This window comes from Bubalus kerabau, chromosome 9 (genome assembly GCF_029407905.1).
Source record: "Bubalus kerabau isolate K-KA32 ecotype Philippines breed swamp buffalo chromosome 9, PCC_UOA_SB_1v2, whole genome shotgun sequence".
NCBI lineage: Eukaryota > Metazoa > Chordata > Mammalia > Artiodactyla > Bovidae > Bubalus > Bubalus kerabau.
The window spans coordinates 71,858,944-71,874,458 of record NC_073632.1 but is presented as its reverse complement, the minus strand read 5'-3'; the positions used below and the strand labels follow the sequence as shown (position 1 = coordinate 71,874,458).

Here is a 15,515-nt window from a genome sequence, read left to right as displayed (position 1 = left end):
CATGGGAAATTTGCCCAGCCTTTATATAAACTTATAATTGAAACTCAGCAGGCCCAAACCGACAAACTGGTTTGGTCTCCAGATACTCAAAGGCTTTTACGGCTCTTCAGACTTCTCTCCTGCAAGCTCCTGCTTTGAGCTTGCCCACAGGGTTAGAATTTAATTTGTTTGTCCCTGAAAGAAAAAGTATGGCCTTGGGAGTTTTGATCCAACCCCAAAGGCCTCATCAGCAGCCTACAGGAGTGTATTCTTAAACTCTAAGGTTAATACTTGGATGACAGACAGTAGGCTTTCTTAAATATCAGTCATTGTTGTTAGAAGGACCAATAACTAAGTTTTTGGAAATTTAAGTCTTGCCACTTTCCTTCCTGAAAAGGAAAATGAAACACCTGATCACGATTTTTCCCAATTTCTAACGTAAAACAATGCAGCTCTGGAAGATCTGATGGATACCTCATTAGACCTAAATCCTGACATCGAAGTATTTAGATGGCAGCTTTTTTATTTGGGATGGGAAGCGTAAAGCAGGTTACGCCATGGTGACGACTGAAGAGGTTTTAGAAGCAAAATCTCTCCCCCAGGGAATGAGTGCTCAGCTAGCGGAGCTTGTGGCTCTGACCCAAGTTCTAGAGTTAAGCAAAGGGCAGTGAGTAAATATCTATACTAATTCTGCTGCTGCTGCTGCTAAGTCGCTTCAGTCGTGTCCGACTCGGTGCGACCCCAGAGATGGCAGCCCACCAGGCTCCCCCCATCCCTGGGATTCTCCAGGCAAGAACACTGGAGCGGGTTGCCATTTCCTCCTCCAATGCATGAAAGTGAAAAGTGAAAGTGAAGTCGCTCAGTCGCGTCCAAGTCCCAGAGACCCCTTGGACTGCAGCCCACCAGGCTCCTCCGTCCATGGGACTTTCCAGGCAAGAGTACTGGAGTGGGGTGCCATTGCCTTCTAAGTATGCTTATTTGACTTTACATGCTTATGCTGCAATATGGAAAGAAAGACAATTTAAAATGGCAACAGGAGAACCTATTAAGCATTTCAGGGAGATTGAGAGACTTTTTACTGCTATACACCGTCCAAAAGAAGTAGCCTTTATGCATGGCAAAGGGCACAGCAGGGAAGGGAGTAAAGCAGCCTAGGGTAATCAGCTGACTGTCAAGCCAAAAAGGCAGAGCTTAATGAAACCCTTCACTGCAGGCGCCTTTGATCTGGACAGGTCCTGTGGGACAGGAAAAACCACAAGATACTGAGGAAGAGTTAGAAAAATGTGACAAAAGCGGAGCTAAGATTACTGATAAAGGATGATTACAGTCCGAGGATGGACGATTAATAATTCCTGAAAATGCTCAATGGAAAAGTCTTCCTAAAGCCTTGGAATTAACTAATTATGTAACTTGGCTCTCAGCTTTTCAACAGACATTAATGGAACTCCAGAAAGTGACTCCTGACCCAGCCTCTGAGTCAAGTACGCCTCTATTTGAGCCAGGAACTGAGGTCCTGATAAAAACATTGTGATCTGGGGGCCAATCCTTTAAGCCCCTCTGGGAAGGCCCTTACCAGGTTATTCTTTGTTCTCCCACAGCTGTCAAAGTGCCAGGAATTGATTCATGGGTATATTGCACTCAAGTTAAGAGGTGGCACCCTGACCAGAACTAAGTGATGTCATTTTATGTTTTTTATTTTCTATGCTCTGACTTTGTACTTTTCAGATGGGCCTGATAATCTATGTGAGCTTGCTTCTGCGGACTCCAAAAATCCTGAGTCTGCCGTTTGATCCTCAAGACAATGCCTTCCTGTCCTGAGCTCACTCCTATGCTTCATTCCACAATCAGTCTAACTGCTGGGTCTGTGGAGCGCTCCCCTCTTCATCAGTGGAAGGCTTCCCGTGGTGGCATCTCCACTTCAAGGAAAGGACTTTCTCCAAGTCTGCGCATACCTTCAACAACAATCATATGTGATGCCTCTTCTTAATCTGATGACATCTAACAATCCTAAAATGGACTGGTGCAACACTTTGTACTTTAACTATGGATATAATGTGACTTTTAATTTTGATTATATACTGTCTTGGTTTAATGACTATTTTGCTACACAAGAAGGTAAATGGGTCTAGATCGGTGGCTTTTTACCTGATGTTTATCAAATATGGGATGAGGTTATATGGCCAACTCTTGAAAAGGGACATCTAATATCTAGCACTCCCATATGCTGGGAACCAACAGAGTCATCCCCAGAAGTTAGCCAACAATTTAATTATAATGATTGAAAACAATTGGGATTTTTGCCTCAGGAAATATGCAATGTAATCATTCCCATGTTTTCCAAGCCCAGTTCAGGTCCTCCCTTTGCCTGGCCAGGCACTGATTGGGACTGGGTATCTCAGTCACGCTGCCTTGCTCCAAACAGGACCTACTGGATATATGGCCCTTACCTATGGGCATGGCTTCCCCCTGGCTGGATAGGGAGATGCACCCTAGGTCTAGCTTTTACTCACAGCTTCCTATTTTCAGAGCTTCCAGAGAAACCTGCCAATTTGCCACACCTTAGAACTCGCTGGGCAAGGTCTGCTTTCCCTGTATGATTATTTGGCTGCAGTATTTGTTCCCTCTCTGGGAACTACAGATGTTATGCTATGAGTGGATGCCCTGACTAACTTTACTCAACAGACTTTACAAGATTCTCAAAAAGCTATTTCAGCTCTTAATGCTGAACAAATACAAATTAGAAAGGTGGTTTAACAAAACAGATTGGCCTTAGATACCATAACAGCTGCACAAGGAGGAACTTGTGCCATTATTCATACCCAGTGCTGTGCGTATATACCTGATATAAGCATTAATGTTACTCGCTTTACTAAACACATGAACAAGACGATTCAGGCTATGGATACTCCTGAAACCTCAATTGCCTCACTTTGGGAGATTTTAACTAGTTCCCCATGGTGGAAAACTATCCTAATTGCAATAATTCTGATAGTTCTGTTTTTTTTCCGTTTGCTCCCTGCATTTATAACTGCGGAGCTGGATTTGTTTCTAGGCGCATGAAGGCTCTTAAGTTACAAATGGTTGCTCAAACTCCTGCCACTGTGGCAGCTTCCTCCAACTTGGGGCCCCTGGATCAGAGACCCTCAATATGAGGGTTAGGAGAGTATGTTGCCTCACTAATTTAGGGACGACGCCCCTTATCAGCTAGGAAGCAGTTACAGAACAAGAACAATGTCCCTTTCCCTAGGCAACACAATTCACCTAAAAGAAAAGGGGGGAATGAGAGGGTAACAGGCAGGAAGGCCAGGAGTCTCCAACCAGAGGAAATAGGCTGAAGGATCAGACATTTTTTATCTCTCTCTAAAGCAGCAGGAGAAAACAAACAAGTGTTAGATTTTTTTCCCCTTCTCTATACACATTTAAAAAGGTTTCTTTTAAAATTCTGTGCTGCCATGGAACAATACCTGGCTTCCACCTAAACTTAACTCTTCTCAAACCCTGAGCTAACCAATGTGGATTTTCTTATGGAAATGTTTTGTCCTAAGCTATGTTAATGAACTATGTATTTACCCTAGACTCTGTCTTCAAGTGGGTTCCCCTAAGACTCAGAACCCACTTGACAAACCAGTATGCTTTACTCGTGCAAATGTTCTCTTAAGCTATGTTAATGAGACTGTATTGGCTTGGAACCAGGCCTTTCTTCAAGACTCATGTCAATCATTTTAAGCTCAGGACAACTCACCTTGTGCCAGTGTTATCTCAAAATGCATGTTGTGGGTAAGGGGTCTGGTGCCATTCTCTGAGTTTTGAGACATTTCCTTTCTCTAATTAGCAAACTGCTAGTAGCTTATATCATCCGGCTAAAGACTAGCAGGGGGCACTCCTTCTGTTCCCTCTGATGTCTTTGTCAGAATCTTTATCTCTTTTATACTTTAATAATACTTTATTTCACAAAAGCTCTGAGCGATCAAGCCTCATCACTGGCCCCAGACTGAATTCTTCTACTTTGGAGGCCAAGAATTGAGGAGTCTTTCATGGCTCAGCGACAATCTTTCAAAGGACTGGAACAAGCCAAGTGTAGTAACTTCTAAAGGGGTGAAGAGTTCATTATATAAATTTCTCTACTTTTGTGTATATATGTAATTGTCCACAAGAAATGTTTTCAAAAGATATTAAGCAATGGTGAATATATAAAGATATCTAATTTTTGCAAAGACATTAAGCAATGGTAAATATATAAATGTATCTAATTTTTGCATTTAGTCAAAAGGAAAAAAATTTCTAAACACTGCTACGACATTTAAATTGGCTATTTGAATAGTCTGTGTTCTTGATTTTAGATTTATATATTCTAATCCAGTTTGCCAGAATATTGTTTTGATCTTATCTCCAGGTTCCTTTATTATAAAATATCAAACGTGATTTTTCTCAAGCATTTACAAATGACTGTCAAAATCCATCAAAACTGATTAATATAACTTAAATTTCTTTCAGTACAGTTTGGGAAAAAAGTAGACTCTAATGACAATAACAAAAGGCATACTAATGAAAACTAAAACAGACACTGTTTTATAATATGAAAACCTCCAACCCCCTTGCCAGGCTATTTCTCCTTTGGTAACCCCAGAAATTACTCCCTCGCCTCAGAATTTCCAAAGTTCTTTAAATTATGGTGTTTCATCCTGTGCTTCTCTCTTCTACATGCTCTTCCAGAGCCAAAATTTTTACTCAATCTGATTTCAAACAACATCCAAATCTCTATTCATGCTTTCTGCTGCCTCTACTACTTTATAAAACTTCCTCAACTGGATTCTATAAACTCAGTAAGTTTAGAACTGTTCTGTGCTGTGCTTAGTCGCTCAGTTGTGTCCGATTCTGCGACCCCTTGGACTGTAGCCTGCCAGGCTACTCTGTCCATGGGGATTCTCCAAGCAAGAACACTAGAGTAGGTTGCTATGCCCTCCTCCAGGGGATCTTCCCAACCCAGGGATAGAACCCAGGTCTCCCCAACTGCTGATGGATTCCTTACTGTCCAAGCCACTGGGGAAGCCCAAGTTTAGAACTACTCTAAATTTATTCCATACCTCAGCAATAAACAGCATTTATTCAGTTATATAAACAGAAATCTGGCTTATATTTGATCATTTCTTCTCCTTCACTCAAACTGAGTCAGTAAACTGGTCTACCCAATTATATCTCTTAAACATTATATATGGCTTCCCTGGTGGCTCACTGGTAAAGAATCCACCTACCAGTGCAGGAGAGGCGGGTTCAATTTCTGGGTTGGGAAGGTCCCCTGAAGAAGGAAATGGCAACCCACTCCAGTATTCTTGCCTGGAGAATTTCATGGACAGAGAGGCCTAGTGGACTACAGTCCATGGGTCAGCAAAAGAGTCGGACGCAACATAGGGATTAAACAACAACAACCATCATATATAACCAAATACAAAATATTCTTGCATCTTCCCTCAATAAGACACACACTAAATATTCTGCCTGAATTATATGTACTAATTTGGAGAGATCTAGATGAAAGCCAAATTTATTCATTAGGTTATATATTTATATGTGTGTGTATATACAGAAACACACGCACACACTCTCTTAAAATGGGGCTTCCCCAATGGCTCAGTAGGTAAAGAATCTGCCTCCAATGCAGGAGACACAGGAAATGTGGATTTGATCCCTCCATCAGGAAGATTCCCTGGAGGCGAAAATGGCAATCCATTGCAGTATTCTTGCCTGAAAAATCCCATGACCAGGGGAGCCTAGCGGGTTATAGTCCAAAGGGCTGCAAGGAGAGTCAGACATGACTAAATGACAAAGCACAGCACATACTTAAAAATGACACTATACAGAATATATTTAGAAATATTGCTTTTCTTCCATTATGATCTTTAACACTTTTATCCAAACTTTTCCAGCTTATTTTATTGCTTAGTCTGGATTAAACTTTATAAAGGAATCATGCTGTACACATTGTTTTGTGTCTTTGCTTTTACCCACACCATTCCAAGCAGCTACAATGTTATAGGCATTCATTGCTCTAAGTATCCATTTTGTGAAGCTACTATAATTTATCTGTCTACTCTATTGCTGATAAACATTTGTATTATTTCTAGGTTTGGCCAACCCAATACCATAAACAATGCTGCTAAGAACATTCTTAAATATAAATACAAGATTCTCTTGAGTATGTATCTCAGAGAGGAACTGCTATAAGATCATTTGATCTTATACCAAATTGGTTTTCCAAGTGGTTTTCCTTTTTCTTTTAACTGACTTTATGATATTTACAATTTTTTTTCACTGATTTGTAATATTATATTACTTTCAAATGTACAACACAATCATTCAGTATTTTTATAGACTATACTCCATTTAAAAATGTTACAAGTGGTTTTCCAATTTATATTCCCATTAACAGTATATAAGAAGTCCTTCAGAGCTTGATACATGGCTGCACTATATAAATTACTTTTCTAAATTAACCTGAAAATGCTGCTTCTTATCTTTTCAGTTTATTTTGTTCTATATGATTCTTTAAATTGACTTACCAAGATTTACGTCTGGTAGTATCTTATCAAGAAACTGTGTTTCCCCACCATTGGGAGAAAGAAAATCTGCCAGAAGTTGACTGTTACTCAATTCTGGATGTTGCAGAAGTTTCTTGATGAACAAAAACAGAAAAAAACGGGGGGGTGGGGAGGAAAACAGTTTCAAAAATCTAGAAGAGTCACGAAAACTACATTAAAATGATTTTTTTAACCAAGAACAATTATCTCATAGCAGGTAAGACCTTTACAGTCAAACATGAAAGGGTTTGAATTCTGCTCTTCCTTCTGCTCAGTAGATGTCCCTAGAGAAGCTCCTATATTGCCCAAGAGTCAGTTTCCTCATGTGTAGAATGAAGATAACATTACCTACTTTTGGCATTGTTAGATAAAGCATTTTAGCTCAGTACCTGACACACAGGAAGGAAGATTAAACATTAGCTAATATTATTTCTCAGTTTCTCAACTATGACAAGTACTACAATATCATACATCTTTCTTGATAATTAAAGAAAGCTGGTATAAAGGGTTTCACAAAGAACTAGATGTGGAAATATGACATAACTTGGACTCTGTTGTCTGATCTTCTTGCAACACTATTTTCTTACAAGATAAAATTGATGTTTTAAAGCCAAATTTAACCCAGTCTTACCTAATATTCAGTTCTGTAACTAAGAAACAGTTACAAAACTCTATGAGGAGAAATCTATATAAATGAAATACCAGTACTGCAACATTTAACTCCACATTACTGGAAAGTATTTATTCTAGAAAGAGGTTCTCTTTTTCTTAGAAAGAATTAGTTGGTTCAAACAACAGGCTAATGATATCAACAAAGAAACAGGTTAACACTAGCACATGCTGTGTTCACATATCCTTACAGTAGTCAATGTATATTTCATATTTTAATTTTCCTACCACCAAAAAATTAAATAAAAAATACTTTCTGGATTGAAGTATTCATTGGTTCAAATACAGAAATTAAAATGTAAATACCCCTTTACAAAAAGTACTTATTATGGTTACTAAAAGGCATCCAAATTTAACTTAATTAACAATTAAAATTACAAAACTGCATGTCCAAATAAAGGAGATTTTTTTTTTAATAAAACAAAATCATCCATTCTTTGGTCTTAATCACTTGATTAAAGAAAAATGGTTTTTAATTTTAGCCAAGTCTCAAGTAAGTAACTTTAAAGCAGACGGTACCAATACTGGAAATATCAATTACATTGTTTATACAACACAATGTACACACTGAAAAAAACAGAATTCAATTCCAAGTGGTGAATGGTAGAGAGTCAGAAGACTTCAAGTAACTAGAAAAACACCTATGATTGCAACAACAACAAAAAAGTTGAGAAATAAAAATAGGAGGGGAAAATTCCAGAGTTCAGAAAGTGCTAAGGACAAAAATCAAACAAAAACTAAGAAAAAAATAACAAAAACAACCCAGTATTCTTATAATGCATTTAATCTTTTACATCAAACTTTTCTTTCTTCCTCTCTCTCACTTCTCTTTCTCTCTCTCACTCTTTAACGTCCCATACCAAAAGTTTTAAAATAAGCCCAATACAAGACTTATTTCCTCTAAGAAAATAACTGTTATTTCACTGGTTATCCATCTTTTTTAAAAAAGCACACTCTTAACAGTAATTCATTTCTACATGGAAAAAATTTTTTTAATAAAAGAATTCTAGAAATCCACACTGACAGGTGTTTGTGAGGCAAAGCAAAAAATAAACTAGAGGATGTTTTAAATTAAGTTGGTGCCATACCTGCAGATATTCCTGAAATTCTTCTCTCTTAGACTTTAAGAACTCATAATTTTTAGGGCCAATGATCCTCTTAGAAGGAAGCTGGGCATCAGGAAATGTGCCTGAAATTAATACATATGAAAGTTATTACTATACCCTGATATTATTTTAAAAACCCTATTTATAGTTTACCATGGCAAGTTCAGATTCACAGTCCCGCCTTGTAGGGATGTGGCATTATCCCTTAAATAATTTTGAAAAAGTCAGAGACCTGATTTCAAAAGTCAGAGGACAAGACCAAAGAACTTGAGTTTATTAATATCCACAATATCACCACCTGTTGTTGACACAGATTTACTTAGCCATCTACACTAGCAAAAAAGCTTCCAAAAATTATCATGAGATTATTTTTAAATTGATGGGATTTTATTACACAAAATCCTACTAAAATAAATATCCACTGTCTTATGGGGGGAAATGCAGCATTTTGCCAATGCTATATAAACTTAAAAAACAACATTTAAAAACCATGGACATGTTTTCTCAGATAGGGTCAACTTTGGAAATTTTAGTACCAAAAAGGAAAAATATTGTTGGGAAACAATCAACTCTGGTTGATCTAGGATTTTAAATTATGGAGATAAACAATCTTTTCTCAACTCTAAATCTAAAGGAAAAGTCTCAGAGAAAGACCAAGACAAGGATGGCATTGTACCAGACTGAGAAAGGCAAAAGAGAAAACCATTTCAGGACAAGTACAAACTCGAAATCTAGGGAAAGGGTATGCAGCAGGACCCTTTATTTTTTATCTTTCTATAATCTCCTTATTGTGGGTTTTACTCTTGTAGCAAGGTACAGTTTTCAGAACCAACCTGAATTCGGATCAGGGTACACTCCACAGAACTTTTTTAAAATAAAAAGATTCCAAAGACACAATTCAAACACACCAATTTACATATAAAACGACTGGAAATACTTCATGACTATAAGCCTAATATTAACTCCAATAAATGGAAAGAGAAGAGAGACTGAGAGATTTCCCTGAGAGGCTAAGACTCCATAATCCTAATGCAAGAGGCCCAGTTTCAATCCATGGTCAAGAAACTATATCCCACATGCCACGGCTAAGACTAGGAGCAGTCAAATAAAATTGTAAATATTAAAAAACAACAACAACAACAAAACAGAGACAAACTGAGAAGAGGAAGAACTCGAAAGAAAGAGGGGTCTACTTTTCTGATTGAGCTGTATGTTTTTAAAACATATAACTACAAGGTTTTGGTTTGTTTTTTTCCCCATATCTAAATCTAAGATTGAAACCAAAATACTTGCTATGCTGCATAGCAAACACATTTTCCACAGAGGAATACGGCAAAAGAACAGATGGCAGCTCTAAAATGCCTGCTGTAAATTCTCTACCACTGTCTTAAATTTTAGCATCATTCTTATTTGAAAAGCAATAAATTTTCATTGTAAAAACTTTAAAAAGATAAATAAGCAGAAATAGGATAAAAACAGCACACTCCTATTATCACTAGTAGCATACACAAGTGTCACTGTTACATTTCCTTATCACAATTCAATTAAAATTAGAAAGTAACTTTAGAAAGCTGGTGCAATGGCTTTCAGGAAAGCTAATGCTGAAATGTAATGCTTTATACAAAAAGGACAACATACCATGAAATTCTGTTAGTTTTGATTCAAGTACATAGAATTCAAGATATCTTCTATAGACAGACCAATGTTCAGGCTCATGCCCAACTGTAAAATGAATGAACACACACTGAGAAATAAGTAATTTTACAAACTACTATTAAAAGAATGTACTATTTATAACAGTAAGTATACAAAGCTAGAAATTACCCCAGTCTTAATAATTTATTATTTCTTGGGAATTCCCTGGGGGTCCAGTGGTTAGGACTCCATGCTTCATCTGCAGAGAGCATGGGTTCAATCCCTGGTCAATGAACTAAGATCCTGCACGCCATGCCAGACCAAACAGATAATAATAATAATTTACTGTTTCTTGGCTTCACATTATTAATATATTTTACCCTATATTTTAATTTTAAGAAACTTAGAAGAGCTTGATAAATTTCAGCTATTTATAAGGTTATCACAATAATATATACATTTTTTCCTACAATGGTATCAGAAAATTTATAAACTTCAAAAAAGCTTAATTTTTAAATGTCACAAAAATTATGTATTTAATAAAAATTTATAATCAATTTTGGAGCTCTCAAACACCGATTGTCAAGAACTAACACAGTACAGAACAGCACTATCCAACAGAACTTTCTGCATTTCTGAAAACATTCTATATTATCTGTACTAACATTATAGCTATTAGTCACATATTGCTACTGACAACTTGAAATGTGGCTAGTGTAAAAGAAACTGAATTTTTAATATTAATTTAATTCAACTGCCACATGTGACTCGTGACTCAAAAATTGGAAGCACAAAATAATGGTTTAAAGAATGAGTCGGGTCACACTGCCTATTTCTGTCCCAATTCCCCCATTTACTGACTATGTAAATTTGAACACTTAACCTCACTGTTCTTCCCTGGTGGCTCAGTTGGTAAAGAATCCAGCTACAGTGTAAGACACCAGGTTCGATCCCAGATCCAGGAAGATCCCTAGAGAAGGAAATGACAACCCCCTCCTGTATTCTTGCCTGGAAAATACCATGAACAGAGGAGCCTGGCGGGCTACAGTCCATGGGGTTGCAAAAGAGTCAGACACGACTTAGCGACTAAACAACATTATGCTTTAGTTTGCTTATAATAAAAAGAATTGTACCTATTACATTAAAGAATCCACCTACAGAGCTTTTTGTAAGATGCACAGCACAGAGCACCCCAAAAAATGTTAATGGCAATTATGAGCAACTCATGTCATTCAAGCATAAATCTGGAAATGCAATGTATTAACTAAACCCACAATAACTCAAAACTAACACCTATATTCAGAAAAACCAACCTGATACAGTTACAACCTATTAAGCAAATACTGTTTTTCTTCTTGAATATGCATCTTAGAAGATCTATATTGTATTCAGTTTTGGTTTTTAAAATCCTGAAATCGGTATTCTGCTACACATCCTGCTCACAGCATTCTCCTTGGGCTTTCCTGGTGGCTCAGACAGTAAAGAAACTGCCTGCAATGCAGGAGACCTGGGTTCGATCCCTAGGTAGGGAAGATCCCCTGGTGAAGGAAAAGGCTATCCACTCCAGTATTCTTGCCTGGAGAATTCCATGGACAGAGAAGCCTGGCAGGCTACAGTCCACAGGCTGCAAAGAGTTGCACACAAACGACCGTCACTTTTACTTTTCACTTATACATATAAAATCAATGCAGCATTTAAACAATACACCTTTTTTATCCTTCATAGGGTATGGCTTCCCAAGAGCACATTACATTTTCAGTAAAAGTCTGCAGCACAGCTGACAAAAATTGTCTTAGAATACAAGTTTTAAGATAACTTCATTTCAATTTTATGTTGAATTAAGCCAAATTTTAAAAAATAAAGCAAAAAAAAAAAAGGCAGTTGTGCAAAAGGCAAAAACAAAAGTAAATTCCCAAAATATTTTAAAGTATATCACATATAAAACTTTCAAAAGGAGAAAATACTACATGCTTACATAAATTTATTTATATTGGAGGGGAGGTCCAAGATGGCAGTACAGGAAGATGCTAGATTCAGTACCTCCAACAGATGACATACCAAGTCTACAGCTACATATGGATCATTTCCCTCTGAAAAAGATCTAAAAACTAGAAGAACTGCTTCTCCACAACAAAGGATAAAAGCGCTATACTGAGACAAGTAAGAAGGGCAGAGACACAATCTTAGCAAAAATCCTATCCTTCACTTTTTAAAAAATAAATAAGGGGAATTATTAGCACTGACCTACCTTTATACTATCTAAGTAACTGGAAATAGTAATCACTTCTCCACTCCTCTCTCAAACCCATTTCCTAACATACCATGAAATTTTTTCCTTCTTTCCTCACAGACTGTTCCTTCTTCCTGAGATCAACTTTATAGCTTTCTGCTCTCATTCCCAAAATATGCTCACTTTTGATGTGTTTTTACTTATACAGACTGTCTCCTCTCTGGGATAAAGCCCAGGGTGGTGACTATTTATACAGCTATGGAGCCTGTTTATCCCTGTCTCTGCCGCAAGCCACGGCTGAAATCAACAAAAGAAAAAAGACAGCAAAACATAAAGAACACTTATAAGCTGTGTTTGATCATATTTTTATCAATTATTATACGCCACAACAATGGAGGAGAAATGCTGTCTTAATCAAATTGGTTTAATGACTGTGTGGATCACAATAAACTGTGGAAAATTCTGAAAGAGATGGGAATACCAGATCACCTGACCTGCCTCTTGAGAAATTTGTATGCAGGTCAGGAAGCAACAGTTAGAACTGGACATGGAACAACAGACTGGTTCCAAATAGGAAAAGGACTACGTCAAGGCTGTATATTGTCACCCTGTTTATTTAACTTATATGCAGAGTACATCATGAGAAACGCTGGACTGGAAGAAACACAAAACGGGAATCAAGATTGTCGGGAGAAATCTCAATAACCTCAGATATGCAGATGACACCACCCTTATGGCAGAAAGTGAAGAGGAACTCAAAAGCCTCTTGATGAAAGTGAAAGAGGAGAGTGAAAAAGTTGGCTTAACGCTCAACATTCAGAAAACTAAGATCATGGCATCTGGTGACATCACTTCATGGGAAATAGATGGGGAAACAGTGGAAACAGTGTCAGACTTTATTTTTCTGGGCTCCAAAATCACTGCAGATGGTGACTGCAGCCATGAAATTAAAAGACGCTTACTCCTTGGAAGGAAAGTTATGACCAACCTAGATAGCATATTCAAAAGCAGAGACATTGCTTTGCCAACAAAGGTCCGTCTAGTCAAGGCTATGGTTTTTCCTGTGGTCATGTATGGATGTGAGAGTTGGACTGTGAAGAAGGCTGAGCACTGAAGAACTGATGCTTTTGAACTGTGGTGTTGAAGAAGACTCTTGAGAGTCCCTTGGACTGCTAGGAGATCCAACCAGTCCATTCTGAAGGAGATCAGCCCTGGGATTTCTTTGGAAGGAATGATGCTAAAGCTGAAACTCCAGTACTTTGGCCACCTCATGCGAAGAGTTGACTCATTGGAAAAGACTCTGATGCTGGGAGGGATTGGGGGCAGGAGGAGAAGGGACAGAGGATGAGATGGCTGGATGGCATCACTGACTCGACGGACGTGAGTCTCAGTGAACTCCAGGAGCTGGTGATGGACAGGGAGGCCTGGCGTGCTGCGATTCATGGGGTCGCAAAGAGTCGGACACGACTGAGCAACTGATCTGATCTGATCTGATAGTGCTATATGCATTAATAATAATAATACCTGCTCTTCTATCATTTCTTTCAACATCAATACAAAACACTGGTATTCTCTCCTTTTTCTCCCTCCTTTCAGAGGAAGTATCTTCAAAAAAGTCTACATATGGAATGCTAATTTTCCATGCAGCAAGGTTTCTAGGAGTGTTAGGTGTGTTCACAGCCTCCATTGGAGAATCATCTTCCATTACAACGATACCTTCTTCAATCTGAAAGAAAAAGAATCAGAAAAAAAGTTAATATTTCCAGCACCTTTACACCTACAGCATATGAGATACACTATAAAGCAATGTGCCACTATAAAGCCTATAATTTGTAATACTTTTAAAATTAAGTGATATCAAATTTTCTACTGAAAATGTAAAGATAAGAAACTAAAACTAGCAAGTTACTAGAATCGATTTCATATTTTGATACATCAGCCGTATATGAAAATTCAATAGAAAACACATACACCAGCAATTATAGGAAAAGATATTAAAACTACACAAATATAGGTAAATATTTAATTTGGTAGTAACAAGTAGAAAATTATTGTACAGATATCTTTCATTTAGAGATGCATAATTTTGTGATAATAGCCACTGACAGAAATTGCACAGACAAACTGGAAATATATTGTACCTGGATATACCAGGTACAAATCTTTTGTAAAGCATTTTGGCAATATGTATTTATAAAAAGCCATAAAACAGTTTCGATTAAGTAATCCCATTTCTGGGAACTTAGAAAGTATTTATTTAGAAATATGAAAGTATTTAAGTATTAGAAAGTATGAAAGTATTTATTCTAAATAATTTTTTAAACTGTGAAAAAGGCACAACTAAAAAATATATTCACTGCAGCATTAAATAATATAATATTGGAAAAAGGTCTAAAAGCAACCTATTTCTATAGAATTGTTTTCTGCATCTCCTGGCTTCAAAAATTTTAATCATATAAATATTTAAAATAAATTCTTTAAACTATTTTTGAAGAAATATTATTTTTAAAAGAAAGCAGTGTTACACATGTTCTAGAAATATACATGCAGAAAGAAAGGGAAAAAATGTACTTCATTAAATTCGAAGAGAACCTCTGAATTGACACATAATAATATCTGGTCACCTAGACATCTCTGAGTCATGTTAAAGGGGGCAAATTTTACAGACAAAACACAATCATCTTGAACACACTTTTTAAAGGAAATGAATCTTGTAGCACTTAAGAGAATACTGAATAGTCTAGTCAGAGTGAACCAGTAGTAAGAGGTATTTCTTTCCAGAATTCTAGCTCCCTACCTTCACCCCGGGTTGTATTCTCTTCCCACACCTCTCTTCTAAGTAAATTCTTTTCCTCCCGGACAAAGTCCCCTGGCAATGATCCCCTTTTCTGTTTTGTCCTAAAATGGTTTTCTGTCATCCCTAAGAAGACTGTTAGTGATCTTAGGAAGACTTCTTAATGCTCTGTTAAAATCAAAAGTGTTCTAGGCCTAAAAAATGGAACTACAAAAATAGTAAGTGTTGGTTTTTGCCTTTTTGGGACAAGGCTACAAGGCTACCTCCTTATAAACTATGGTGTCGGAAAAAAAAAATCATGATTTCAAATACAATGTGGTATATATTTTAACACATAATCTAATAGGAACAACAAAGGAGGGAGTGTTCAGTTCTGCTTGAGGACCCAGGTAAGGTTTATGGGAAGCAGCTGGATTCTGAAAGATGCATATGAATTTTCCAGGTAAATAAAGGGGAGGGGGAAGGCATCTCAAGCAAGGCATCACATGAAAAGATACAGAGAAATAGCATGGAGGGTGTAATGTGCT

General features: G+C 37.2%; 1 protein-coding gene across 3 annotated transcripts in view; it reads right to left on the bottom strand.

The window, feature by feature from the left end:
* Positions 1 to 15,515, bottom strand: part of SNX14 (sorting nexin 14) — an 85,400-nt gene that overhangs the window by 19,128 nt on the left and 50,757 nt on the right. For all 3 annotated transcript variants that reach the window (XM_055535565.1, XM_055535564.1, XM_055535566.1), the window contains 4 exons: positions 13,719 to 13,920; positions 9,968 to 10,051; positions 8,312 to 8,412; positions 6,537 to 6,648 (listed from right to left, as the gene is read on the bottom strand). In XM_055535565.1, coding sequence (XP_055391540.1) covers positions 6,537 to 6,648; positions 8,312 to 8,412; positions 9,968 to 10,051; positions 13,719 to 13,920 — 499 coding nt within the window. The remainder of the gene's footprint in view (positions 1 to 6,536; positions 6,649 to 8,311; positions 8,413 to 9,967; positions 10,052 to 13,718; positions 13,921 to 15,515) is intronic.